Raw genomic sequence first — 27,256 nt, 5'->3', positions numbered from 1 at the left:
GATGGTTTTAACACACACACTCGAAAAGATCCTCCCACATTTTAATGACTTGACATGAGGTAGCCATATTGGTGAAATCAAAGCACACCAGCCATTGAACTGGCCAGACACCATAGAGTGCAGCAGTATCGTTACGACCTTGTGGAGAAGACCAAGAATGCAAAGATGCCAGAGGCTAACACAAGGTCAATTTGTGTGACTTTTATTGTCTTTTAAGGGGAAACACAGTCGCTTCAGATGTGTAAGTCTATACATCATGGAGTATCAGTTTCATAATAACTTTAGTTGAGTAGTAGAAGTAGCAATAATAAGAACTTGTAATCCATGTTATTCTTTTGTCACAAAATGAAATACTACAAGGATTACACATAACAAGAACCAGTCGATCACAACCTCGTCCCCACGACAAAAAAGGGTCGTGCAAGGACCTGTGACTGGTGTCAAGATACATGTCAGTGATACCTCTTATGTATGAATTATTATAATATATTTTAAACACATTTATATATATATTTATATATTTAAAAATTTGTTTTTTTTTATATCAGAAACAGAAACCTCCTTCCCTTTTTTCTCGATTAAAATGGTTTTTTTTTTTTTCTTTTTCGCCGTAATATTTTACAAGAGAGATTACAGAAACGGTTCCAACTGATGAGGGAAACAACCAAACGGATAACAGCCGTGGACATAAGGAAACTACATCTGTAGGAAAGTATACAAAAATTCCGTCCACACAGAGCCTGAAAGCCATTATTATCAAATCACCGTTATCGCTATAGCCGCCTTTGTGAGCATACCTTTACAGGGAAGAGCAACGAGATATAAAATGACAAATAATAATTAAAAAAACAAAACTAAAGGAGTCTCTTTCTCCTCTTCACTCACTTTCATTTCTCTCCTCATCCATTCCGTCGGTTCCTGTCAATCACGCAATCAGCCCTCCCCACAGCCGTCAACACCCTTGCGCATCCATCGATAGAAAAAAAAGAAATTAAAACTAGGAATAATGAAATGATAAGTACGAAACTAGTAGAAAAATCCACTCTCCCAAATTCTCTCAATCATTTTACATTGCTCCTGTCCGGCCTACTCTCTCCCCCCTCCACAACCCCCACATGCACTTTGTGCATTCGCTTTTTCCTCCTGTCCACTGTGGGAGGGGGGGCGGGGCGGGGGGAAAGCCATCCACCTTCCAAATCGCCAGTATTCTACCCGCCCAATTCCAATATTCTAATGTGTTCTCCAGAGCCTCCTACACTCTCCGCTCCTCTCATTCTTCGGCCAGTATTTGGGATAAAACGTCGCATCCGCTCTCTTCTTTCTTGCCTTCTCCCGCTGTACAATGTTTGTATTTGTCCCCCCCCCCTCCCCCCCCGGTTTCCCCAGACACTGCCTGGCCCCACCCCTCCCAGGCTCCGCCCCCCCCCCCCCCTCCAGCTCTACGAGTTGAGGTGCTCCACCTGGATGGCCGAGGTGGAGACGGTGAGGCAGAGATCCTTGTGGGCGGCCAGGTCCGCCACGCTGACCGGCTTGTACTGGATGTCCCCGGCCGACACCGTCTTGTACTGGTGCAGGTCGAAGGTGCAGGGCACGCCCTCCGCCTGCGGGTAGCTGCCGGGGTTGCCGTGGCCGCCTTGGTTCTGGCCCTGGCCGCCGCCCCCTCCCGAGCCGCCCCCGGTTCCGGTCCCCCTGCCCTCCCCTCTCTCCCCGCGGCCCTGCCCCCCTCCCCCGCCCCCCTGGCCCTGGCTCTGCTGCTGCTGCTGCTGCTGCTGCTGCTGCTGCTGCTGCTGCTGCTGGGCGGCCGCCACGGTGGCAGCGGTCAGCGGGTCCGGGTTGTGTTTCCTCATGTGTTTCATCAGGTACGTCTCCTGCAAGGCAAAGGACGGGCCCGTTAAAGCCGTGCAGACAGACGGACTGAGTGTACGCTCGTATAGCCAGTCATTAATGTGCAGTGGACGGTAACTGACATCTTTATTTCTGCTGTGTGGCACGTCGCAAAACCAGCGCGCCCCTGTTCCAGGGCATTGCTGGAGCACCTCAGTGATTCACAGTCTTGGCTGATCTGCGCGCTGAAATTCGATACTGCGTCCACGATTAGAATACACAGGGCCTGTTGCTGCCTGTGAAAGGCAGTACATCTAGATTCACAAGCAAAGGTCCAGCTTTTGCTAAACCATAAAACTCAGAACTTAAGGTGTCACCACAGATCCTGTGCATCACACCACCTGAGACAGTATCTTACACATTGATGTGCAATAAAACCTTTTTTTTTTTTTTTTTAAAGCCATGGCAGATGGCCATTAGTTAAGGCAGGGGTGTCAGCCTACAGCCCTGAAGGGCAAGAGCATCTGCTGGTTTTGGTGTATTTCAGCAATTAAGCACTTAAAAGTGGCCATCCTTCATTTTTTTCATATCTGATACCTTTTCACGATGGAATTTTTGTAGCAATGTCAATTCAATGCGTTTGAGTTCTGAAATTTGCTCCTCTATTATGCTACTGTCCACTGGTGTGACAATCCCTTTAAGTAAGCTGACGCACAGACAGAAACTTGCACTCCGAATGTGAAAGAGGGAGCAATTTAAAAAGCATCTTTAATATTAGCTTTGATACGGTACTCAATATTATTCTGTCAGATGACATTGTTGGCTGTCTCTAGTCTTTCAATGTGCATTCAATGTGCTCCTAGTTTCGACTAGAACTTTAGTATTTGAAGAGTAACTCTTGTGACCACCAGTCACCACAGATGTCACCAAATCCACCAAAACTGATTGTCTGAAGACCCCATACATCTGGTTTCCACATTTCTAAACTGGCTGCTGAATGAAAGGAATTAGCAGAGACCTGCAGACCCTGCAGCCCTCCAGGGCTGGAGTTTATGGGGGGAAACACCTGGCAGCTCACTTTCCAGAGAGGAAAATAACCACACAGCTGGAACCCAGGCTCCTCCCACACCCATAAAAGTGGGTGGGTCTCCCTGACTGACAGGCAGGTGAGAAACCCAGGCTCCTCCCACACCCATGAAAGTGGGTGGGTCTCCCTGACTGACAGGCAGGTGAGAAACCCAGGCTCCTCCCACACCCATGAAAGTGGGTGGGTCTCCCTGACTGACAGGCAGTTGGGTGAGGAATCCAAGCTCCTCCTACAACCCATGAAAGTGGGCGGGTCGCCCCAGTTGGCAGACGGGCGGGCGGGGACGTACCGAGGTGTACGACCGATTGCACAGGCCGCAGGAGTAGAGCTTGGCGTGTTTGACGGTGTGGGTGGACAGGTGCACCTCCAGGCTGGCCGAGTCCGTGTAACCGCGGTTACAGTTTTGGCACTTGAAAGGCTTGTCCTTATTGTGCTGCCGCCGGTGAGACTGAGGGTACAGACATTACGATAATCGTCACCAACGAGGACCCAAACAAACATTAACACTTCAGTTACTGCAGGAAACAGTACGACGCCAGGTTAGGCTCTGGGATACGTTACCTGCAGGTTGGATAGCTGGGTGAATGCTTTCTCGCAGCCAGGATGCACACACTTGTATGGCCGGTCACCAGTATGGATCCTAACAGAAGAAGAAACTACAATTATAACAGCCTTTTCTCAAATATATTACCCTGCACCCACTTTAGCCCACAAACAGGAACTGCAGGAATTGTAGTCCATTAAAAAGACGTACTAAAATCATCTCAGCGACCTTTTAGGTATGCAAATACGCAGTTAATTCACATTAAATCAGCGCATTATTGTATAATCTTGCCGAAAATGCCATTTCCCAAAGCCAATGTGTGAGCACAGTGTCATTACAGCTGAACTGTGCCATCTTGCACAGGTCACTTCCTGCCAGGGGCAGCGCTGTCGCCGTGAGCAGTCAGGGGGGATCATAAAACAGGTGCAAGGAGAAGTGTGGGGAGGGACACAAGTCGATACTAACCCAAGCACCGCAGGCGGTACCTCACCATTAAAAAAACTAAACGCTGAGCAAGTAACGGCAGGCAAAGCAACGGCCCAACCCACAAGCAGATACAGGGACAGCCAACTGTGGCCGCTTTGGACGTAAACAGCAGAATACCATTAGCGTGTTTGTCCTCATAACTGAAAAAGTCGAGCCTCCAGGCTATAATGCACATTAAGTGTTTATGGCCCACCCTTGTCAACAATATGTTGTCCAAACTTTTTAATTGTCTTTCCTTATACATGTCGTCACACTGGTACCTTGCTGAAACCGTAAGTTGTATTACTTTTGAAGATACCAATCAAGAGGGGCAAACGTGGACCGATTAGAACCAGATAAGGCAACAGGAAAATGAAACCAGGACGAGCGTGCGCTCTCAGCTCGGCTGGCTAATTTGCAGTCTGCCCCTGTGCTGCCACTTTCGCGGCATTCTTCTTCAGGAAGGAAATGGACCAAAAATATATAAGAGTGCTAACACAGGAAAAGGCAGGTTGTGAAACCATGGCATTCCCTCTTGTTATCGTGTAACTGGAGATATTTGCGAGGGTTTTTTTTTTTCACCTATTATTAGTGTATGAGAGGGATAAGCACTCTCTGGGAATAACACTGGTTGAATGGGTGAAGATATGGAGATACGCGACTCTGGTCAGAGAATCACAGGAAAGGAACTCGAATTTAAAGGCATTAATTATTGTTGTGTGCATTTGTGGTGTTCATGTATTCATTAACGCACAAGCAGTAACAGTAAAAGGCAAATAACTACTTCCTCTCCGGCTTGCAACACACACTGAACTGTATTAGATCTGGTAATGCTCCTGTTCAATAATGGCATTGCTCCAGTGTACTAGAACGCAACTGCTCCAGTGTTCTAAAACTCCATTGCACCAGTGTTCTATAACACCATTGCTCCAGTGTTCTAGAACTCCATTGCTCGTGTTCTATAACACCAGTGCTCCAGTGTTCTAGAAGTCCATTGCTCCAGTGTTCTAGAACTACATTGCTCCAGTGTTCTAGAACTCCATTGCTCCAGTGTTCTAGAACTCCATTGCTCCAGTGTTCTAGAACTACATTGCTCCAGTGTTCTAGAACTCCATTGCTCCAGTGTTCTATTGCTTTCAATCACCAGCAGTGACTGTTACATCAACATTAGAATGTTCAGTTAAGAACGTTCTAACGCTGATGTAGCTTGCCTGGCGCTCTCTGCACTTGCCTGTTGTGCTGCTGTAAGTGACTGAGCTGCCGGAAGGTTTTCTGGCAGTAGGAGCAGGTGTAGGGCTTGGCCCCGCTGTGGATGCGGATGTGCTGCGCCAGGTAGCTGGAGTTGGCGAACGATTTGGAGCAGTGCGGGCACTTGTGCGGTTTGGCCTCCGTGTGGTTCCTGTTGGAGGGACGGAGGGGCGGGGAAATGGGAAAGAAAGAAAGGGATATCGGTCATACAGCAGGCAGTCTTTCTTTCTCTCTCTCTCTCTCACTCTCTCAATGCTTTCCCAATGTCTACAAGAGTCTATTTTACAGCACTGCGGGGGTTATTCTTCTCTGGCTGTCTCCTTAAAAAAATATATATTTTACAAACCTAAACTGATAAAAACACCAAAAAAAGGCCAAGCTGATGGGGGTAAAGGAGGAGCGGGTGGTGTTCAGCAGAAGGGGGGGACAAGCGGACTGGGCATGCGCTTCACAGGGTTTAGATCACTGCACAGGACCGCACAGCAAGCTGGGAGCCACTTGGTCTGAATGAAGGCCAGAGGGAGAAAGACAGAGGGATGGACAGAGATGGAGGGAGAAGAGAAGGGAGGTGAAGCCATACGGGGAACAGCGGATGCAAAGGGGGAGGGGGGGGGGCGGGGGGGGTGCAGGGGTAGAGGCGGCAAACAAACATTCCTGCTGTGTCTCAGTGGGGTTATTCCTTCTTCCCCCACCCTTCTGCCTGTCTACCAGCCTGTGTCAGTGCGCGTGCTCGTGTGTGTGTGCGCGCGTGTGTACGAGACGCGTCTGAGTGCGGGTGTGTGTCAGCGCGAGAGAGAGGGAGTGAGAAGAAGGGGGGGAGAGTGACGGACAGAATAACAGACAGAAAGCCAAACACAGAGGAGACGGGCAGGACCTCAAGCAAAGAGAGTGAGACAGACAGACAGACAGATAGACAGACAGATGGACTGACAGATGGACAGACAGAAGAGGGGTACCACTGCATCCATGCATGCAACGACCATCCACAACCACCAGACGCAACGCACACAAGCACAGACACGCAGCTTCCTCGACTCACAAAAGCCAGAGTTAAGTCAAAGGCATGCATTCCAAATATGCATTTTAAGCACTTTTGACATTAACTAAAAATAAAATCAAATCTGTAAAATCATACGTAAATTAAAATGCATTTTTTCAAATTCAATTTTCATTTAAGTAACTGAAAAAAAATTCAAATGCATTTCATGTACGAATACAGCCCAACACTGGCCCCAGTTACACACACACACACGCGCACACACACACACACGCACGCACACACACACACACACACACACGCGCTCTACGAGGCCACTCCCGCTCGCCGACGCATTCCAGGAAAACCAAACACGGACACCCCACGCCAAAAACCACCACACGCAGCACAGAGCCAGCACACCGCCACGCCCCCCCTGCCCCGCCCCCTGCCCCGCCCCGCCCCGCCCCCCCACGCACGCACGCGCGCCATCCACAGGGGGCGCGCCTCACCGCCACACAGCGCGCTCCGCACGCACACACTCCACCAGACAGCGCCAGCGCCAGGCGCCGGAAGGAAGCGCAGTACCGTGTGTGCTGCTGTAAGTGACTGAGCTGCCTGAATGATTTCTGGCAGTAGGAGCAGGTGTAGGGCTTGGCCCCGCTGTGGATGCGGATGTGCTGCGCCAGGTAGCTGGAGTTGGCGAACGATTTGGAGCAGTGCGGGCACTTGTGCGGTTTGGCCTCTGTGTGCGACTTGGAGTGGATCTGCATGTCTGACTTACTGAAGAAGGTCACCGCGCACATCCGGCACCTACAGGCGGAGAGACACACAGACAGGAGGGGGGGGGGGGGGGGGGGGGGCGGGGCGGGGCGGGGGGGCGCAGGCGTGGAGACGGGGAGAGAGAGGAGCGGGAGCGGGAGAGGGAGAGAGCGATGTGAGGACAGGAGGTAGAGAGAAGTCGAGGAGAAAGGGAGCGAGGAAGTGGGAAAAGAAGCGAACGGCGGAGGAGAGAGGGAAGGCAGAAAAAGACGAGGTGTGCGTGTTCAGAAATGGGGCGGGGGGGGGGGGAGACGAAAAGAAGACTCAGGTTGGGGGGGGGAGGGAAGGCAGGGGTTGGGGGGTACGCAAAATCAAAGAAACAAATGACAAAAAAAAAAAATAGCAGATAGTATATATGTATACAAGGGGAGAAAGGAGTGGAGCGTGAGAAACGGGGGTGACAGAGACAATGAGAGGGACAGAGAGAGAGAGAGAGAGAGAGAGAGAGAGAGAGAGGGTTGTATAGAGTGCCGTGTCCACCGTGCGCAGCAGTGTGTGTGTGTGTGTGTGTGTGTGTGTGTGGCTGTGAAGCAGCAGGTGTGTGTCCAAAAACACAGCAGCACAGAGGACAGTGCTCATGCCACCACTGTTCCTGCGCCTCCTGTCCCATTAGCCTGTGACCGCATGCAACTGTGCGCGTTAGCCCTGTCCGCTCAACGCGCGGCCGTGTGTAGCCACAGCGCCAGAATGCTAACGGAAACGCACGCCGTCGTAAAGGGAAACTGTGGTACACGTGTGCAGGCACGGGCCGTATGCTGGGTGCGCAGAGGCCCACAGCAAGTGCTCCTCAAACCGCCTTTTCCGCTCTTACCTGTAAGACTTGTTCCCATCTTTGCCGCCGTGGTCGTCCTCGTCGTTGGAGAGGTCGTAAGGATCGGTGCTGTGGTGCTATAAAAAAAAAAAAAAATCCAACAAATAAACATGCGATCAACCACTAAGAGGCACAGGGTCAACGCACTGAGGAAACAATGCTTCAGGTGTAATGCTTCTTATCAGACACTAATTCAATACTAAATATATTTATGTCTCATGTGGATATATATAATAAATGTAGACCAGAAAGTTGATTTTGACACACCCAATGTTTTGGCTCTGATGGATATATTCTAGATTTGTCCATCTCGTGATGGCCCGCTATTCTGGCACTGACACTTCTTTAATCCTCTTGTCGACAGACAAGAGCAACAGACTCTAAATGCAAATCCCACGCCTAGAATCGACTGTCAGTGGAGTAGCAAACAGTCCAAATACTTTTGCTCCCAAAAAAGTGGGCGGGGGCAACGTACTGTAAAAATGGCCGTCATTTCTACACTGGCCACCCGATATGAATGTAAATACCTGCAAAGCAAAGCTGACAGTCTGCACCTTAACCTCATGCCATGGCTTCCACTTCAGTTCCAGTGTACTGGAGTACAGTGCCAAAACAACTAAAACTGTCACTGTCCAAATGCTTACAGAGTGCACTGTGATATACATACGTCTCTCACCCGCACTATGCGTTTAAATATGGGAAATTATGAGAAAGTATTTAATGACTGTAGTTAACTAGCTGGAGGCACATGCCAGTTGCAGCTTATTTTATTTGATCAAACAAGAGGACAACTGAGTGAATACTTTAGTCCAGTGTGTGTAGTTTGTGGCTAAAGCTGTGCTATGCTACGCTAGCCGAGACTCTGGCACAGCGGGGTCGGACAGCGAATGCAGTACCTGCCCCCCAGAGGCCAGGTGCGCCAGAATCAACGCTTCACTTCCTGTCGGGAGAGGATGGCCGGCGGAGGCAGGGCCCGCCCGCGGCAACGCCGACTTCTTTTTCCTGCCCCGCTTTGAGGGCGTTGGCATGACGACCGCTGGAGAAATGGTGACGTCTTCTTTCTTGTCTGCAGGGGCGGGGGTGGTAGAAAGGGGGAGGTGAAGGGGGAAGAGAGAAGCATCCCAGTTAAGACATTAGCACTTTCATCCGTCCCATCTATATCGCCCCTGATTAGGCTTAGAGGACTTCTGCGCTTCTTCCCGCAATAGGTCTTCCATTTAAAGCATGCCAAACGAATGCAAATTCATCCATCGAGAACAGGTCAAGGGACTTGCCAAAAGCAACAAGACAAAAAAAACCTGGAAGCCTGGTATGGGCACTGGGACGCGTGTCTGCGCAGAACGAGTCCCCTTAAAGGGCGTCTGCTCGTACAGGAAGCTCTTACGCGGCTCAGTCAGTAGAAGCGCTTGGGTCTGGTGTGAAATTCACTCCACACCAGCGCTGACTAAGAGGAACAGCATGTGATTGGCTGCAACCTGCGTGTAACTCGCGGGGAGGGGGGGGGGGGGGGGGCGTCTCAACTGACAGACTGGGTGGCATCTGCACCAGCTGCGCGGAAGTGCGCTCCCCCTGTGCAGTCAGCTGCTGGACTGTGGAATTACGGAAACGGCAGCTAACACGCTCTTTGGAGGAAGAGGAGGAGGCGGAGGCACGCTAGCCTGTGGCCTCCCAAAATCGCCAACAGGAAGACATCAATGCAGCGATGAAAGGAGTCTATGAAAACAGCTGGGCATTCCGCAATGGGGCGGGGGGGGGGGGGGGGCAGGGGGGTACCAGGCTGACAAATGGGCTCAAGTGACACGATCAGTGAGCGTCCCTCTCAAAACGGACGACGAGGCTGACCCGTGCCATCAACGGTGCTCATTCCGGAACGTTCATCTGCACACGCGACACAAGTCACATTCAGATTCCCCACCAGGCTCCCATTCCCGGGACGTAAAACGGTTTTGTGTCCTTTTTATACGACGCGGGCGCAATTCTCTGCAGCCCAATGAAGGAAACGCCACAAACGACTCTTTGTTAATTAGAGAAAAGAGAAGCCTGGCAGACACAGCTGCCAAAATTCTCAAAAAACCCTACCCATAATCCCCTCCAGCTGCTAGGGATTTCATCGGCGAAGCAACCATTACTGCAATGAGGTGCTCTAAGCTAGTTCAACCACGTCCTCCCTCCCTCCTTATGGCACAGCCATGTGGTGGTCGGCCCCTTGGGTGACATCACATCTTTCGCTCGCGAGCACGAACGTCGGCGAAGCAAAGACGCTCCTCGTGCACAAGGACCCCCTTTGACGGCAAGAGGCCGTCCTGCACCATTGCTAGTAATAATTCTGATTGACGACGGGCTACGACGGGGGACTCATCTCAACCATCGCTGCGCTACGCGGGGAAAAGGTGCTCGTTGTACCACGCGCGCACCGACCACGGAACCGCATCGTAAACACCAGGCACGTCCGACGCGCCCGCCGCCGGCGCTTCCCGCTGGCGTGAGCCCCTGACGAACGCGGCGCGGCTGTTCCGGTGGCCGCAACCCAACAGCGCCCGACCACACACTCGCACGGCGCGCATCGAGCAGAGCCTCAAATACAAACATTTAACCGTAGACCATTGTGCAGCCCCACCGTATAACAGAAAATCCATTTTTCCCTTACACTTCAAAATAAATAAAATTCCCCCAAAATTCCAGCTAGCCCGCAAGCTAGTTTATTATATAACAGAGGTGTGCTCTGCTCGTTGGTTACTGCTAACAAATGTACAGTATATAAAAAATACTGCTAACTAGCATACTATGCAGTAGTAATACACAGTCATTTTTGTCCATCTCCCCTGACCCCCCTGTTCCGTGCGTGAACTTCATATTAAGGGCAGAGATGAGAAATCAAAACTGCGTGAAATATGTATACTCCGTGAGCGAGCGACAGGCACTGCTGGAGACTACCAAGGCGTGCTGTCTGTCCGTCCGCTGTTAATGTTAGGCTGTGGTGTGTAGCTGTGTTGGGCCGTCTGCTGTTAATGTTAGGCTGTGGTGTGTAGCTGTGTTGGGCCGTCTCGTGTTGGTGTTAGGCTGCGGCGTGTTGCAGTGTTGGGCTGTCTCGTGTTGGTGTTAGGCTGCGGCGTGTGGCTGTGTTGGTACTTACTGTGACTGTACAGGTAGTGAGAGGAAGGGCCGCCTGCCTCTGGCAGAAACGGAGAGAAGAGAAGAAACTCAGCACACTGAGCTCACTCCCTCTGCCCCAGGAGAGCTCAGTCTCTCCCAAACTGCCCCAGCAGAGCTCAGTCTCTCTCTCAAACTGCCCCAGCAGAGCTCAGTCTCTCTCAAACTGCCCCAGCAGAGCTCAGTCTCTCTCAAACTGCCCCAGCAGAGAACAGTCTCTCCCACCTGCCCCAGCAGAGACAGTCTCTCTCAAACTGCCCAGCAGAGCTCAGTCTCTCCCAACTGCCCAGCAGAGCTCAGCCTCTCTCAAACTGCCCCAGCAGAGCTCAGTCTCTCTCCAAACTGCCCCAGCAGAGCTCAGTCTCCTCAAACTGCCCCAGCAGAGCTCAGTCTCTCTCTCAAACTGCCCCAGCAGAGCTCAGTCTCTCTCTCAAACTGCCCCAGCAGAGCTCAGTCTCTCTCTCAAACTGCCCCAGCAGAGCTCAGTCTCTCTCTCAAACTGCCCCAGCAGAGCTCAGTCTCTCTCAAACTGCCCCAGCAGAGCTCAGTCTCTCTCAAACTGCCCCAGCAGAGAACAGTCTCTCCCACACTGCCCCAGCAGAGAACAGTCTCTCTCCAACTGCCCCAGCAGAGCTCAGTCTCTCTCAAACTGCCCCAGCAGAGAACAGTCTCTCCCAAACTGCCCCAGCAGAGCACAGTCTCTCCCAAACTGCCCCAGCAGAGCTCAGTCTCTCTCCCTCTGCCCCAGGAGAGCTCAGTCTCTCCTACTGCCCCTGGAGAGCTCAGTCTCTCCCTCTGCCCCTGGAGAGCTCAGTCTCTCCCAAACTGCCCCAGCAGAGCTCAGTCTCTCCCTCTGCCCCTGGAGAGCTCAGTCTCTCTCAAACTGCCCCAGCAGAGCTCAGTCTCTCTCAAACTGCCCCAGCAAAGCTCAGTCTCTCTCCCACTGCCCCAGCAGAGCTCAGTCTCTCCTACTGCCCAGAGAGCTCAGTCTCTCCCAAACTGCCCACAGAGCTCAGTCTCTCCTCCTGCCCCAGCAGAGCTCAGTCTCTCTCAAACTGCCCAGCAGAGCTCAGTCTCTCCCACTGCCCCAGCAGAGCTCAGTCTCTCTCAAACTGCCCAGCAGAGCTCAGTCTCTCTCAACCTGCCCGAGAGCTCAGTCTCTCTCAAACTGCCCCAGCAGAGCTCAGTCTCTCTCAAACTGCCCCAGCAAAGCTCAGTCTCTCTCCCACTGCCCCAGCAGAGCTCAGTCTCTCCTACTGCCCCTGGAGAGCTCAGTCTCTCCCTCTGCCCCTGGAGAGCTCAGTCTCTCCCAAACTGCCCCAGGAGAGCTCAGTCTCTCTCCCAAACTGCCCCAGCAGAGCTCAGTCTCTCTCAAACTGCCCCAACAGAGCTCAGTCTCTCCCAAACTGCCCCAGCAGAGCTCAGTCTCTCTCCCAAACTGCCCCAGCAGAGCTCAGTCTCTCTAAACTGCCCAGCAGAGCTCAGTCTCTCCAAACTGCCCCAGCAGAGCTCAGTCTCTCTCAAACTGCCCCAGCAGAGCTCAGTCTCTCTCAAACTGCCCCAGCAGAGCTCAGTCTCTCTCAAACTGCCCCAGCAGAGCTCAGTCTCTCCCAAACTGCCCCAGCAGAGCTCAGTCTCTCTCAAACTGCCCCAGCAGAGCTCAGTCTCTCTCCCAAACTGCCCCAGCAGAGCTCAGTCTCTCTCAAACTGCCCCAGCAGAGCTCAGTCTCTCTCAAACTGCCCCAGCAGAGCTCAGTCTCTCTCAAACTGCCCCAGCAGAGCTCAGTCTCTCTCCCACACTGCCCCAGCAGAGCTCAGTCTCTCTCCCACACTGCCCCAGCAGAGCTCAGTCTCTCTCAAACTGCCCCAGGAGAGCTCAGTCTCTCTCAAACTGCCCCAGCAGAGCTCAGTCTCTCTCAAAAATGCCCCAGCAGAGCTCAGTCTCTCTCAAACTGCCCCAGCAAAGCTCAGTCTCTCCAAACTGCCCCAGCAGAGCTCAGTCTCTCTCCAACTGCCCCAGCAGAGCTCAGTCTCTCCAAACTGCCCCAGCAGAGCTCAGTCTCTCTCAAACTGCCCCAGCAGAGCTCAGTCTCTCCCAAACTGCCCCCGCAGAGCTCAGTCTCTCTCCAACTTCCCCAGCAGAGCCCAGTCTCTCTCAAACTGCCCCCGCAGAGCCCAGTCTCTCTCATACTGCCCCAGCAGAGCTCAGTCTCTCTCAAACTGCCCCAGGAGAGCTCAGTCTCTCCCAAACTGCCCCAGCAGAGCTCAGTCTCTCTCAAACTGCCCCAGCAGAGCTCAGTCTCTCTCAAACTGCCCCAGGAGAGCTCAGTCTCTCTCAAACTGCCCCAGCAGAGCTCAGTCTCTCCCAAACTGCCCCAGCAGAGCTCAGTCTCTCTCCAACTGCCCAGCAGAGCTCAGTCTCTCCCAACTGCCCAGCAGAGCTCAGTCTCTCCAAACTGCCCAGCAGAGCTCAGTCTCTCAAACTGCCCCAGCAGAGCTCAGTCTCTCTCAAACTGCCCCAGGAGAGCTCAGTCTCTCTCAAACTGCCCCAGCAGAGCTCAGTCTCTCCCAAACTGCCCCAGCAGAGCTCAGTCTCTCTCCCAAACTGCCCCAGCAGAGCTCAGTCTCTCTCAAACTGCCCCAGGAGAGCTCAGTCTCTCCCAAACTGCCCCAGCAGAGCTCAGTCTTTCCCTCTGCCCCAGCAGAGCTCAGTCTCTCCCAAACTGCCCCAGCAGAGCTCAGTCTCTCTCAAACTGCCCCAGCAGAGCTCAGTCTCTCCCAAACTGCCCCAGCAGAGCTCAGTCTCTCCCAAACTGCCCCAGCAGAGCTCAGTCTCTCTCAAACTGCCCCAGCAGAGCTCAGTCTCTCTCAAACTGCCCCAGCAGAGCTCAGTCTCTCTCAAACTGCCCCAGCAGAGCTCAGTCTCTCTCAAACTGCCCCAGCAGAGCTCAGTCTCTCTCCAAACTGCCCCAGCAGAGCTCAGTCTCTCTCCAAACTGCCCCAGCAGAGCTCAGTCTCTCCAAACTGCCCCAGCAGAGCTCATCTCTCCAACTGCCCCAGCAGAGCTCAGTCTCTCCAAACTGCCCCAGCAGAGCTCAGTCTCTCTCAAACTGCCCCAGCAGAGCTCAGTCTCTCCAAACTGCCCCAGCAGAGCTCAGTCTCTCCCAAACTGCCCCAGCAGAGCTCAGTCTCTCTCCCACACTGCCCCAGCAGAGCTCAGTCTCTCTCAAACTGCCCCAGCAGAGCTCAGTCTCTCTCAAACTGCCCCAGCAGAGCTCAGTCTCTCTCAAACTGCCCCAGCAGAGCTCAGTCTCTCTCAAACTGCCCCAGCAGAGCTCAGTCTCTCTCCCAAACTGCCCCAGCAGAGCTCAGTCTCTCCCAAACTGCCCCAGCAGAGCTCATCTCTCCAACTGCCCCAGCAGAGCTCAGTCTCTCCCAAACTGCCCCAGCAGAGCTCAGTCTCTCCCAAACTGCCCCAGCAGAGCATAGTCTCTCCCAAACTGCCCCAGCAGAGCTCAGTCTCTCTCAAACTGCCCCAGCAGAGCTCAGTCTCTCCCAAACTGCCCCAGCAGAGCTCAGTCTCTCCCAAACTGCCCCAGCAGAGCTCAGTCTCTCCCAAACTGCCCCAGCAGAGCTCAGTCTCTCTCAAACTGCCCCAGCAGAGCTCAGTCTCTCCCAAACTGCCCCAGCAGAGCTCAGTCTATCCCAAACTGCCCCAGCAGAGCTCAGTCTATCCCAAACTGCCCCAGCAGAGATCAGTCTCTCCCAAACTGCCCCAGCAGAGAACAGTCTCTCCCAAACTGCCCCAGCAGAGCTCAGTCTCTCCCACTGACACAGCCGTAAAGCATGGCAGTGCCAGCGCCCGGCGATCGGCATCAGCAGTAAAGGCCAAACTGGCGCCCACAGTTCAGCGATTTTAGCATTCTGCCAGCCTATAGAGTGGGCATCGTGCCAGCGAACAGCGGATACAGCGTTTTGCCAGTGTGAAAGCGTTAGCTGACCGCGCCAGCGCCGTGGAAGGTTAGCGCGCGCGGGCCGGCCGGAAACGGAGCTGGCGCTTGCAGAAGTTAGCTGTGGTGTTAGCGTGAGCCGCTCTGTACTGTCAGGTCCATATAAGGTTTTTTTTTTAATTTTTTTTATTTTTAAACTTTGGTCTGTGTCGTGCCCCTGCAGACAGCGTTAGTGTTAGGCTGCAGGACTCTTAGTACCAGTATTAGTGAGCTGCAAGTAGCCAGTGTGCAACACTACACCGCAGAGCCAGGGTATCTGCAATTTAAATTCTTTTTTTTTTTTTACACAGTTTCACTACGTTCTGGATTACGTTTAGTGCTTGCATTTTTCAGACATCCTCCAGACCCTTCGGAACATTCTGGCGAAACGTTACGTGCGGCAGCGCCCTAATCGCGTCAATACGGCGTAATTTAATTCTGGAGCCGCCGACAGGGAAGGGAGAAAATGAATTTGGAAAGCCCAAACCGCGGGTCCCCTTAATGACCCCTCCCCTCCCGTGTGAGGGGTCAGGAGGGTGAAGCGACGCCCAGCTCGGCGTGGGACGCAGCTCCCTACGGAGCGGCTCGCGTGGACCCCGCCAAACAATCGAGAAAAACGATTTACATCTCGGTTCAGAATACAAATCGATGGGGGATTTACGTCCGCAGCGGCAGACTGCGGTCGCTCTACTGGCGGTGGAAATGCAGAGCAAATAGGAGTGCTTCAGCAGCCTTTGCGAGGATATTTCCACATTTTATAATATAAAATCTAAATGATAGAGCACCGCTTGGCCAATATTTTTAAATGATTCAATTTCGTTATTCTGCGTGCCGTCAGAAGGCCAGGGAATGATTTTTTTAAAATAAATAAATTATGAAAAATGCAAGCCTAAACACTTAAAACTCTGAACTCTTAAAAGTGCATAAACAGGAACAAGACAGTCAGAATTTATAAGCCCCCTCATCCGGCGCCATAGCGACATAGCTCAGGAGGTAAGACCGGTTGTCTGGCAGTCGGAGGGTTGCCGGTTCAAACCCCGCCCTGGGTGTGTCGAAGTGTCCTTGAGCAAGACACCTAACCCCTAACCGCTCTGGCGAATGAGAGGCATCAATTGTAATGCGCTTTGGAAAAAAGCGCTATATAAATGCAGTCCATTTACCATTCATCCTCCTATCAGACCAATCTCCGGAGGGCTCCCAGTAGTGCCCTTTACCTGGGTTGGGGGCGTGCAGGGTGGACACGATCATGGTGGTGGTAGGGTGCCCGGAGACGAAGGACTGTGAGGAGGAGGGCGGAGAGACCAGCGTGCCCTGGGGGGTGGTGATGACCAGGCCCGCTGGAGGGAAGGAGAGAGAGAGAGGGGATAGGGGGCAGTGAGTGACCCATGCACATTCACTGTGATGTCACACTGTGAGGTCACATGGCACTACAGAAACTAGTATAAAACAGCATCATCAGAACGGCTCCACAGTGACCAGTTAGTGACCCACAGGTGTACAGGGAGGAAGAGACAAACAGATAAAAGATAGGGAAACAGCATAGCACCAATGCACACGCGCATGCCCACACACACACACACGTATGTACACAAACACAAACACGCACACAAACACAAACGCAACCATGCGCTCAATCACTCACACACACAAACAAACGCACACAAACACGCACACCAAACGCACACACCTGCTGTCATGATGCCGGTGGAGGGCACAGGCACGACGGTGATGTTCTGGGACGTGTGCGGTGGGTGCAGATGCCCTCCGCTCCCCAGCGACCCGCCCCCTCCCCCCTCCTGCTTGGGTGCCCGCCCTGCCGCTTCCATGGCGACGGAGCCGGGCACAGTCAGCACGGCGGTGGGATAGTGGGAGGAGGAGTGGGGGAAGGAGGGGTTCTTGTCCGGGCCCAGCTGCTCCTTCATTTTGTTCAGAAACATGGCGTTCTCAATCTGGGTGATGGACAGGGGTGAAAAAGACAGGGACGGAGAGTACAGAAGATCAGAGGAGAAGAAAAGAAAGGGTAAGGCCACGGGAGTGTGAGTGTGTGTGTGTGTGTGTGTGTGTGGGGGGGGGGGGGGTCAGGAAGAGAGAAGTTAACTGAAAAATTATTTTGATTATGCTCGAATATTTTGAGGTTTAGAAAAACTATATACATGTTTACTATATACAACTACTTTAAAACTTTGTGATGTGGGTTACGATAATCATAAAAATTCTCAGAGGAATTCATTTTTCAGTCAACAATTTTATTTATGAAATAAATGTTCATAATTATTTACAGCCGTTTCATACTGGGTATATGCCATATCTTATCATCATACCCTTACCTGTCCTTGCACTGTTGGAACGGGAGACCAGAAGTATGAGGAGTTAAAATGGGAATCTTCCATCATTCCTGCAATAAACAAGCAACCACTTCAGCACCACAGACTCCTTAAGAACTACTTTCATGTTCTTATTCGTGGGAGGGGAACTGAAGTGCTTTCATGTACAACAGGGCAGACTACACGTGCTTGCACCACCGCAACATTAAGCACTTCATTCACGTGCACCCGCACGCAAGCATTTCCACAGTATAGAACCCAGCAAATGTATGGCTTCAGTATCACACTCGGGGACACACGATTGGGCGACTTACAGTAGGCTGCTCACGCTCCTCGTGGGCACACTCAGGAGTGCCGCATGTAAACGAATCTCGCTGTCTGCTTCTCTCTCTCGACTGTACACGCCCAGTAATAGGCCAAACGAATGATCCAGCCCGCGAGTTCAGTGTATTAGGGTGGGGGGACTACCGAAACCAGTATGTATCGCCACTTCCTATACAAACAATGTCATTAGACTAGCCTTTTCTCAGTGATACCACAGTAACCAAGCCAATATGCATTTTTTGCATTACTGAATTTTTTGCATCATTTGCTGTTCGTGTTCGGCCTCACGCTAGCGACTTGCATTTAGCAAAAAAAAAAAAAAAATGAATGCATCCGGTTAAGTTGGTGTTCAAGGGTGCTCATTTGTACATAACCACACACACACAATCAGGGCATACTAGACGGAACGTAAAATGCCATTGCCATCAAATTTTTCACCTACTACTATCACGTATGCAGGTAATTCCCGCTTCTGCCAAACCACTCGCAAACTGACAGATAACAAACTAAGCTAATCTTATTAAGTTCCACAGCACTAATGTTTTGACCAGTTAGCCAAAATCAACTGGCTAGCCATATTAACTAACTAACGAGGTATAATTATTCGGTAGGTAATTTGCTAGCCATGTAATCCGACTAAAATATATCAGTGATATGGTATGTACACTGCAACGCATATTTGTGGACAATTTCTAATAACGTTAAATTATCGTTAAGCGAACATTTTTGCCAGGAGCTATATTAAAATTATACATTAAAATATTTTATTTATTTACAATCCTCGACAACCCGAGAAAGAGGCTCCATTTCTTATAGCTAGACAGCTACATAGATGGCAATAATCGACCATTTAAAACACAAAAGACGTCAGCTTGAAAGCAATATTATCTCTGCCTCTCTCGCGTCCCTCGTCTGAGAAAATAAAAAAGAGAAAAAAAAACCTCGAGGATAAAAAAAACGCGAACAGAGAAAAAAACTGTCGACGACGAAGCCCCAGCGCGAGGCAGCCTCACACAGACTTCCGGCTGTCGAGACAGAGAAGAGAAGCGGCTCGTGCGACTCACCCAAATTAATTATCAGAAAAAAATAAGAATTAGCGGGGAAATCGGTAAATTACCGGTGCTGAAAACTCTCTCTCCCTCCCCGGGGCTTCCTCGGGCCGGGACAGTTCGGAAACTCCGTCCAAATCCGCCCGAACCCACAAATTCACCGAGTTTTTTTCTCCTTCGAATTTTTCTATTTTTTTCTCCTCTTGCAGGGCTACCCAACTAGTCTGTGCCACACTTCCGGTGAATAAGGTCAAAAAACAAAGACCGTCTGATTACTGGTGATGTAATTTCCGGCGAGTGAGGTCAAACGTCTTGTATGGAAAGGGGGAAGATGGAGGAAAGGCAGAGGATGAAATTATACAGTTTACCTCTGTACATTCGTTAAATATTACTTTAATCTGTTTTAACGTTCTAATTGACGATACAGCCTTTAAAATCCCAATAAGAAGAACACGTATGACTGGAAGGAAAGTTAACCGTCAATAGCGTAACATAATGGCAAATTAAGAGAAAATCTCCATTTTGCTGTTTCAGATAGAAGACTGTTTTCAGAGGGACTGTTCAGCGACCGCTAGAGGGGGCGAAATGTACAAGAATATGAAATGCAGTCCGTTTAAGTTGCAGACGTGTTTATTTGAAAACATTATTATCGGAACGGTCGATTTTTGTACACTACAGGCTGACTAAGTATCGATTTTACAACTTTTCGGTTAAAGGAGTGTTTTGTTTATATGTTGCAAAAAGCGGACTGAGTGAGTGAAATAAACGAGTGTTGACACGGTTCTCTTGTCACTCCACAAGGCGTCGCTTGACGAATATGTTACAATGCGCACAGAGAATGAATAGAGTAAACAACATTGTGCGTGTGCATGGCAGTCCCTGTATTGCAAACATGGAGTCACTTCCAGTATACGAGGTCACATAATGTAGTCCACTTCCGGCCTGTGAGGTCGTACTGTATTTGTATTTGCCGATGACACGTAGGCTATTAAAATAGCAATCAGGCTAACGGCAAAATGAGTGAGTGAGAGCTGACGACATAATAAAACATAAATTTAAGAATCTGGCTGAACATTGTGCTGAAAGAAAATGATAGTGTACTCGTAGGCAATCATATATGTCTCTAGAGACGTACATCTGAAAGAAACAAATTAACAATAGCTGGAGAGCTGTTAACGTTAGGACCAGGCATAGCTAAACAGATGGGGGAGGTGAGGAAACTACACAAGAAGTTGAGACAGATTGAAAATCTGGAGATCAAACCCACCCTCACCCCAGAGGAGAGAGTCAAGGTACAAAACGCTAATACCGTTTTATTAATAATAGCCACATTTCTTACGGTGTCAACTGAGCAACAGAGCTAACGTACTTGCTGTTATGACCTCCTGCTCTCTTAGGACTGTATACAGTATTGCAGTAAATCGTGCTATGACGTAATAGTACCGGGTAATTAAATTGTCACAGACACTTTGAAATGTCTCCACCAAGAATCAAGTTAATATTGTACGATTTGCTATTTTAATGCAATATAATATCCGTCGTCAACAGCACAGCACAGTGTGAGTATTTTTACTAAGCGGGATTTTATCACCAGAAAAACGAAAACAAATGAGGTAAGACGGTGATATAGCGAAAACCATTTAGTCATTTGAATTGGAGCTATTGAATTGGAAATACTGGTCTGTGGTGTCCATAGTGTCCAAAATCCTCAGTGTGTTGATATTACACTTGATCCTTCAGAATCCTAGATGAATCGGGTGACCTGACAATGGACAGTCAATGAGAAGAAGAACGGGGTTAATTACATTGTAATTCAGTCAGTTTTGGAAATTAATCAAAATTCAATTCATTAATTGAGAACCATTTGTAAATGGCCATTTTAAATTCATGAATTGGCTGAATTGAAATGGACCTCAACCCTAATGAGAAGGGAGTCAGCTTAATATATCTTGTCTTGCTCATCTTCAGCTGCTAAACTGGAATGATGATTAGTTGAACTAAGTTAATTATGTATCTTTATACCACACACACACACACACACATACACACAGAGTGAAGTAATCATAACACTAGTGAGTGTCATTCTGCCATATTTAATTCTCTGAAAGATAACCTGAAAAATACAGTCACAGGTTTGACCCACTAATGTAGATAAGTTCCAGTGATCGCTATTGCAAGGGTTATTGCGGCGTCGCAAAAAAACTGCGATCAACATTTTGCGTAGTAGCAGGAAATATCAAACAAGAGCTATTCAAGGGGGACACTAACAGCCCCCCGCTTTTCCCCAGATATCCAAGAAGGAGGAGCTTCGTGCCAGATTGGCTGAGCTGCTGCTGCAGCATTCTGCCCCCCAGCAAACCCAAGGCATTGTGGGGGACGATAAGGAGAAAATGAAAAGACGAGTGTAAGAATGAGGGATGGGTGGAAAGAGTGTGATTCTTTTTTTTTTTTTTTGTTAACAAAAAAGGAGTTCTCCAGGCCGGCACACGAGCTGTGATCTTTGAAAATTGCATTAAGCGTGCTCCGATCAGATCTTCGGCACGTTTCTTTTCCACATACAGGAAGGAAGAAAACGCTGTTAGAGTAATATTTTCGGTGTCGCATAAAGACACTCCAGTCACCATGTAAGGTATTAAGAACAACATGGTTTGATTGTAGCTGCTTTTTTAATTAACGGTGGCTCTTGGTACCTATGTGTCATTGTAAAGCTATATAAAATGCTTCTACATGAAACACGTGTACGTGTGTGTTCACTTACAGTATGTATATGTATATGTCATGTAATAAATGAGTGATGAATAAGCCGTACGCTGGATGAGGAGCATGAGGTGGCCAGTCCAAGATCACTAAATTGACACCGTTACCTTAAATGACCCCTGCGTAGTAGCTTTTGAACCCGTGTACAGTACGAGGCCCAAAACTTCACACGACTCTTGTGTGCATTTTTTCTCTCCCCCGCTCAGGAGCAGAAGAGGCAGCTCCGACGGCCTCGTGTCCCAGGCCGCTGCCCCCAAGGTGCCGAAAGCGGCACCCCAGGAGGAGGGCGGGGAGGAGCAGGCGGACGCACCGGAGGGTGCGGTGCACGGCGGCCCTGCCGGTGTGCGGTCCCCCCCCGCGGTCGGGTCTCAAGAAGGTGCCGTATCCCAACCGCCATTTCAGCATCCAAATCCACAACTGTAACTCGTACGGCTACAGCATGAGCTGTATGATAAATACACACACATATATATATATATGAGAGAACATTTCTTTTTAGCGTAACGATCGAAAGTGTCGGAGAGTGCACGGACTGTCCGCCAAAGCAAAGTTACTGCTAACGCTCTCTCCCCGCGTCCCTCCCAGACGCGCGGTTTGCGACGCTCAAGGTGGCTTGGGAGAAGGCGGGCTTTCGGCTGAGGCCGCTGGAGGGCCACAGCGACATTGTGACCTGCGTCCTCGCCGTGGACAACCTGGTGGTGTCCGGCAGGTAGGTAACCATGTCGACGATCTCGGCGCTACGTCTTCCTGTTTTTGAGTGCGGGCTCCCAGACTTGCCTGCCAAAGGCCCCGTTTATCTCGCGCCTCTCGTTCGATTCGCCTTGTTAAGAAGCCGCGTTGGGGGGGCTTGAACGCGGAAGATTTGAGATTTCGCTCCGAGAGCTTTTCGAGGAACGGTGAAAACCTCCGGCGACTCAAAGCCGCGGCTGTACGAGCTGAGCCCGCCTCGTTAACGCGCGCGTGTGTGCGTGTGCGAGCGACGCGCTGGGCCAGCTGCACTGCGCTTTGATGGAAATACGCTCCCCCAGGCCCAATAACCCGGGACGCGGTTTTTAGCGAGGGTTTTATGTTTGCCTTATGGCTGGTCGGTACTGAATCTAATCTCTCTCTCTCTCTCTCTCTCTCTTTCTCCCTCCCTCTCTCCCCCCTTTAGCCGCGACACCACGATAAAGGTATGGCACGTTCCCACGGCAACCGAGCAGCGCAACCTTGGGGGGCACAGCAGGGGAGTCACCTCGCTGTCCTCGCCGCCCCCCGAGTACTGCAGGAGATTGGGTGAGGCGCGGCGTCCCTGAGTGACACACTTATACACGCCGTCTGCTAAACACACGACGCGCTTCCCTTACCGCCAAACCGCTGCTTCTGTCAGTCATACCCTTATGGAAATGAAGTATACTGCAATGTAGGCTAACAGCATGGTAGTGGGCTTCTAGGAAAATATAATGGCATGTTTATTTAACAGCAACACGTTTTCCTAAAAATGTCTGAAAGAGTTGCAACATCTTAATCTGATCTTGACGATGTGGTTCGTGTCTGTAAGGCTTGTTATAGGGTGATTCAAAGCCAATGTTAGGCATTATAATGACATAATTTGTAATTCGCATGCATGTTGGTCACGTGTATTATTACTAGGCAGAATGTTCACGCTGGGACGCTGAGGACGCTCGAGTGTTGCCGTTAAGCTTGGATCACGTAGCCGCACGCACACGGCCTGTTTTCAGACATCAGAACCGCGCGTCTGACCTTTCGTCGGAGTAATTTAAAAAAAAAAAAAAACAACGGGCGGCATTTTATTTCGGTTTTGCCACGGCCGGTTTCTGGCCCATCGAGCTCGGCGCCACGTTCGCTGGCCCGTGTAAATGCCAGCGCTCCTCCTCTCCTCTCCTCCTCCTCCTCCTCCTCCCTCTGCAGCTCGGCTCCTGTCCCTGGGCGAGAGGGAGCGCTTCGTTCTCAGCGGCTCGGAGGACTGCTGCGTCAAAGTCTGGGCCCTCAGCACGGGTCAGTTCGCCGCTCGCCGCTCGCCGCTCGCCGCTCTTTCCCCTCGGTCTGCGCTCCGCTCTGGCGCGCCGGGGGGGCGGAGAGCAGGGGCGCGGGCGCCGATCCGTCTCAATTCAGCAGATTAATTGAAATTCGGTTAATTTGAACATTTCCGTAGAAGGCAATGGGATTTCATTCCTTTATTCATTCATTGAATTTCAGTTAATTTCCCGAATTGAAATGGAATTGAGCCCCAGCCTTAATAGAAAATTAGTAGCACTTAAAAAAAAATTCTCATTCATGAATGATTGTTATAAAAATGTAGCTTTATTACTGCGTGAGGAAAACACCTTGCCTTGTTCTCTTAAGGGAGCTGCGTCAAGTCCATCTACACGTTCAACCCGGTGTCGGCTCTGACGTTTATATCAGAGGGAGACGGGCACATCGTCACAGGCTCAGGTCAGACCACTGGGCGCACACGTGCGTGTGTGTGTGTGTGTGTTTGTCTGTGTCTGTCTGTATATGTGTGTGTGTGTGTTTGTGTGTGTACATGTGTGTCTCTCTGGAAAGGGCCAGTATTGGTACAGTGGAGGCAGAGACAGAATTTTGACTCTGTTGGTGCCTTATGCTCCAAAGAAAGTCACTGATCGAGTGTCCATGTGAGGGAATGTTTCTCTCTTTCTCTATCTCTCTCTCTCTCTCTCTCTCTACTCTCTCAGATGGGGGTAAAGTTGAAGTGTGGAGCTGGGATTCCATGGAATGCTGTCAGTCAGTCAAAGCACATCAGGACCGTGTGACATCGCTGCAGGTCGGTCCCTGCGTGCGTGAGCGGGACTCACTTACAGATTACAGATTCTATTGGATTCTCTATTGAGGCTCAGCCAATCATCTTGCGTACTCTACTCGCTCACAGTGTCAAGGGCCACTCCTCTTCAGCGGCTCTGCAGACGGGGCCGTCTCTGTGTGGCAGACGCTTCACTCTGACCCTGCCCCCCTGAAGCAGCTCCATCACTGGAGCTCCTCCGTGACTGGCTGCGAGCCGCAGAATGGTTCCGCCTTCAGCCGCCTGGCTCTCAGTCCCCGTGGAGACAAAGTGTTCCTGGCCAATGGGAAAGCCAGCCTGAAAATTTTGGACTGGAGGACAGGTGTGAGGAACTGCAACTCCCAAGCGCTTGGGACAGCAAATCTTTGCAGGAAGGGAAATGCAATCAGTAAAATGTAGTTTTCAGCCTTCAACCTAATGGGATTATCGCAGAGTGCATTGTGGGAGCACAACACAGAGAAGCAAAGGCAATAAATGAAATTGAATTATAATTACTCTGAATTTCCACAGTTAGGAGGAAATAGAAGTGTATTAAACAAAAAAGATGCAATCAGGATGAGAGTGACAGAATTGGAACACTGGAGTACAAACGAGCAACTGAAATCAAAGTACAAGAATTATCCAACCACAACAAACTGCATTAGACAACAGCAATAAATGGTAGCTCATACGTTCTCATAGACTCTATGGTAAAAACAGTAATAGACTGAGAAAGAATGAAAACCGGCCTTGAGTAAGCGCCGCCCTCCTCTGTTTCACTCTCTTATTTTACCATCTCCTCATAGGCTCTGTGTCCAGGCTGGCCAATCACAGCAGCGTCGCCGGGGTGACGGACTGTGTCAGTCAGACAGCGGGGATTCTGATTGCCTCCTGCTTTGACCTTGCCACGGGGGAGAGCTCCCTGAACTGTGAGTGTCTGAGCCGTGGTGACGAGTCGCCTTATCAGTCTGCGGGCGGCACAGTGAGTGCTCTCAGCTTCCCAGCGTCCGCCTCTCCTGATGTCCTCATTCGCCCTCTTCTCTCTCCCAAGTGTTCTCTCTCCCTCAGTGCAAGTACCTGGTCTCCCTCACCTGTCCGGAATCTCCCAGAAGCCTTTGCTTCACCGCGTGGCTCACGGCCAGCGGGGATCATCGTTGGGTCACGGGGGGCAGGGTGCTTACAGTTTGGGAGCAGCTCCCAAGTAAGAAGAAGCAGAGGTGAGCGACCCAGCAGGCTGTGACTCACACCGCTGACATGCCATGCCAGCCTCTCCATTCACGAAATAAACTCGCTTCGATGACACCAGCAGTGTTATCACATGACCCGATGCTAATAATGGTAATTGCTCTGCTAATGCCAGGGGAATAAGGACGATGACTGCGATAGCGTGTGCAACCGAACCCCTGCCTCTCCTTGAATATCATATCCGAGTGCGCTTCAGGACAGCATTCTTTGGACAAAAATTCTGTCAAGAACAGCACCTTATTTACAAATACTTGCATATACAAGGCAAGGAAGGTGGCAGTCAAGTGAATTGAGATGAACGTGCCAGACTTGATTATTAAATTAGGTCCCTTTTCTATTGCATTACTAAGGAAGGGACGAGTAGGTGCACAAGCAAGTGTTTTTACAATTGGAGTGGGACTGATCGAATTACATGGCGACTCCCCTCACAGTTCAGTCACTGCAGTGCTGCTCTTGGAAAGTAAGGGTTGTGTGGTGACAGTGTCATGTTCATCTCAGTGGTGATGTCACAGTGAGGAGAGACAGCCGATTGGACGTCCCTCCGGTGGAATCTGATGGAGACACAGACGAGGAAGAAAGTGACGGTGAGGCTCGAGAGATCCAGATCTCCTATGAGTCCTGATGTGAAACATACAGGCTTTTTCCTGTGGTCACGTGTCCACAGCCAGTCCGTCCCATGTTTATGTCTGTCCTTCTTTTACAGAGTATATGTGCTCAAAAATATTTGTAAATGTTTATTATTTTTCTATCTATATTTATAATATTTGTAGCATTATTTTATTTGTTGTGTCTCTTATCTCCTATCATTTCATTATGCAATTGTGCTTGCAGATAAATTCTAGCGAATGCATGCTTTTGTCACACAAATAGAGTACTCTCTGGGCACCACTGTGTTTTTCTTTTGTCTTACCTTGCATATTTTACTTCCGTATATTCTGCTGGCACAGTGAGAATGTTTCTACCCCAGCACATATCCAGTCTCAGTGTATGTTTGGGCTGCGTGGGGTGGACACCAGACTGATCACAGTCTAATTGTTGCTCTTGTAATTAATGACATACCTCTAAACATTATATTTATATGTTGTTGGTTGCTAAATCACAATTGTATGTTTTAATTGATGTATCAAATTTAATGTTCTGGTTTCCTTCAGGAACAATCTTTTAAGGCTTTGAGATACACACACACACACACACACACACACAGACACATTTGTGGCTCACACACACATTTATCAGTAACTGACACTTATCACGTCAATGACATCATCATTGCTCATCATGTATGCTTCGATATTAACAGCTTTGCGGGTTGTGAAAATGCAATGTCTCAAGTTCGTACCAGTCAGTATCAATTTCAGCAATGTCCTGGTTTTTATATAGAGTAGAAAAGGTGTATGTTGCAATTCTAATTTCTAATAATCATTACCTGAGTAACTGAATAGACTTTAAGGTGAGCTTCCTATTTCCCACAGATTATTCTGAGGAAGACTACATGTCCCAGTATGCATCTGAAACAGGAGGGGAGCCCAGTTCTTCATGGCTCCGGTGTGCTCTACAATGATAGACAGTTCACTCAGCTGCCTGAATGAGAGTACAGCACTGTAGACTGACAACAAGGAGGGAGGAAGGGAGGGAGGGAGGGAAAGCGATAGAGAGAGGGGGAGTGAAGTGTGACAGATTGAGAAGAGGGGGAGAAGCAGAAGGTGGGGAAGATTGACAGATTGTTTTCTGTATAACTGTTGTTCATAAATACTGTTTGAAATAAACTTGCCAAATTGTGATCCACTGACTCAGTGTTTATCATTTGTCTGTCTGTGAATATCTGCTTCTCCATCTGTTTCTGTTATACTCAACCTGTCTGT

The 27,256-nt window shown here is 50.1% G+C and overlaps 2 protein-coding genes across 8 annotated transcripts; one reads left to right on the top strand and one right to left on the bottom strand.

Annotated features, from left to right (window-relative positions):
- Window positions 1-186: 186 nt before the first annotated feature.
- znf384b (zinc finger protein 384 b) lies at window positions 187-18,838 on the bottom strand. 4 transcript variants are annotated; one of them, XM_064309667.1, is made up of 12 exons: window positions 18,682-18,838; window positions 17,244-17,311; window positions 16,604-16,865; window positions 16,077-16,253; window positions 10,911-10,949; window positions 8,674-8,843; window positions 7,778-7,854; window positions 6,733-6,957; window positions 5,152-5,319; window positions 3,473-3,551; window positions 3,201-3,359; window positions 187-1,868 (listed from the first exon to the last, which is right to left on the bottom strand). In XM_064309667.1, the coding sequence occupies exons 2-12, from the start codon at window positions 17,307-17,309 to the stop codon at window positions 1,440-1,442; spliced, it is 1,851 nt and encodes a 616-aa protein (XP_064165737.1). In that variant the 5' UTR covers window positions 17,310-17,311; window positions 18,682-18,838; the 3' UTR covers window positions 187-1,439. The 4 variants fall into 4 exon arrangements, with proteins under 4 accessions (XP_064165737.1, XP_064165746.1, XP_064165758.1 ...); XM_064309676.1 differs by having other exon boundaries at window positions 16,131-16,253; XM_064309688.1 differs by lacking the exon at window positions 6,733-6,957.
- si:ch211-154o6.3 (uncharacterized protein LOC563854 homolog) lies at window positions 16,857-27,175 on the top strand. Of its 4 annotated transcripts, none has more exons than XM_064309843.1 (13): window positions 16,857-16,936; window positions 20,902-21,017; window positions 21,577-21,746; window positions 21,956-22,079; window positions 22,524-22,645; window positions 23,282-23,368; window positions 23,717-23,806; window positions 24,067-24,155; window positions 24,261-24,492; window positions 24,956-25,078; window positions 25,201-25,366; window positions 25,893-25,978; window positions 26,867-27,175. In XM_064309843.1, the coding sequence occupies exons 2-13, from the start codon at window positions 21,004-21,006 to the stop codon at window positions 26,953-26,955; spliced, it is 1,392 nt and encodes a 463-aa protein (XP_064165913.1). In that variant the 5' UTR covers window positions 16,857-16,936; window positions 20,902-21,003; the 3' UTR covers window positions 26,956-27,175. The 4 variants fall into 4 exon arrangements, 3 of the variants coding, with proteins under 3 accessions (XP_064165913.1, XP_064165897.1, XP_064165905.1); XR_010325684.1 differs by lacking the exon at window positions 16,857-16,936 and adding an exon at window positions 18,944-19,905 and having other exon boundaries at window positions 25,218-25,366; window positions 26,867-26,919; XM_064309827.1 differs by lacking the exon at window positions 16,857-16,936 and adding an exon at window positions 18,944-19,905.
- Window positions 27,176-27,256: the final 81 nt, after the last annotated feature.

The sequence above is a fragment of the Anguilla rostrata genome, chromosome 1, assembly GCF_018555375.3.
Source record: "Anguilla rostrata isolate EN2019 chromosome 1, ASM1855537v3, whole genome shotgun sequence".
Taxonomy (NCBI): Eukaryota; Metazoa; Chordata; class Actinopteri; order Anguilliformes; family Anguillidae; genus Anguilla; species Anguilla rostrata.
The sequence above is the reverse complement of the archived record's forward strand: the minus strand, read 5'-3'. Positions and strand labels throughout refer to the sequence as shown.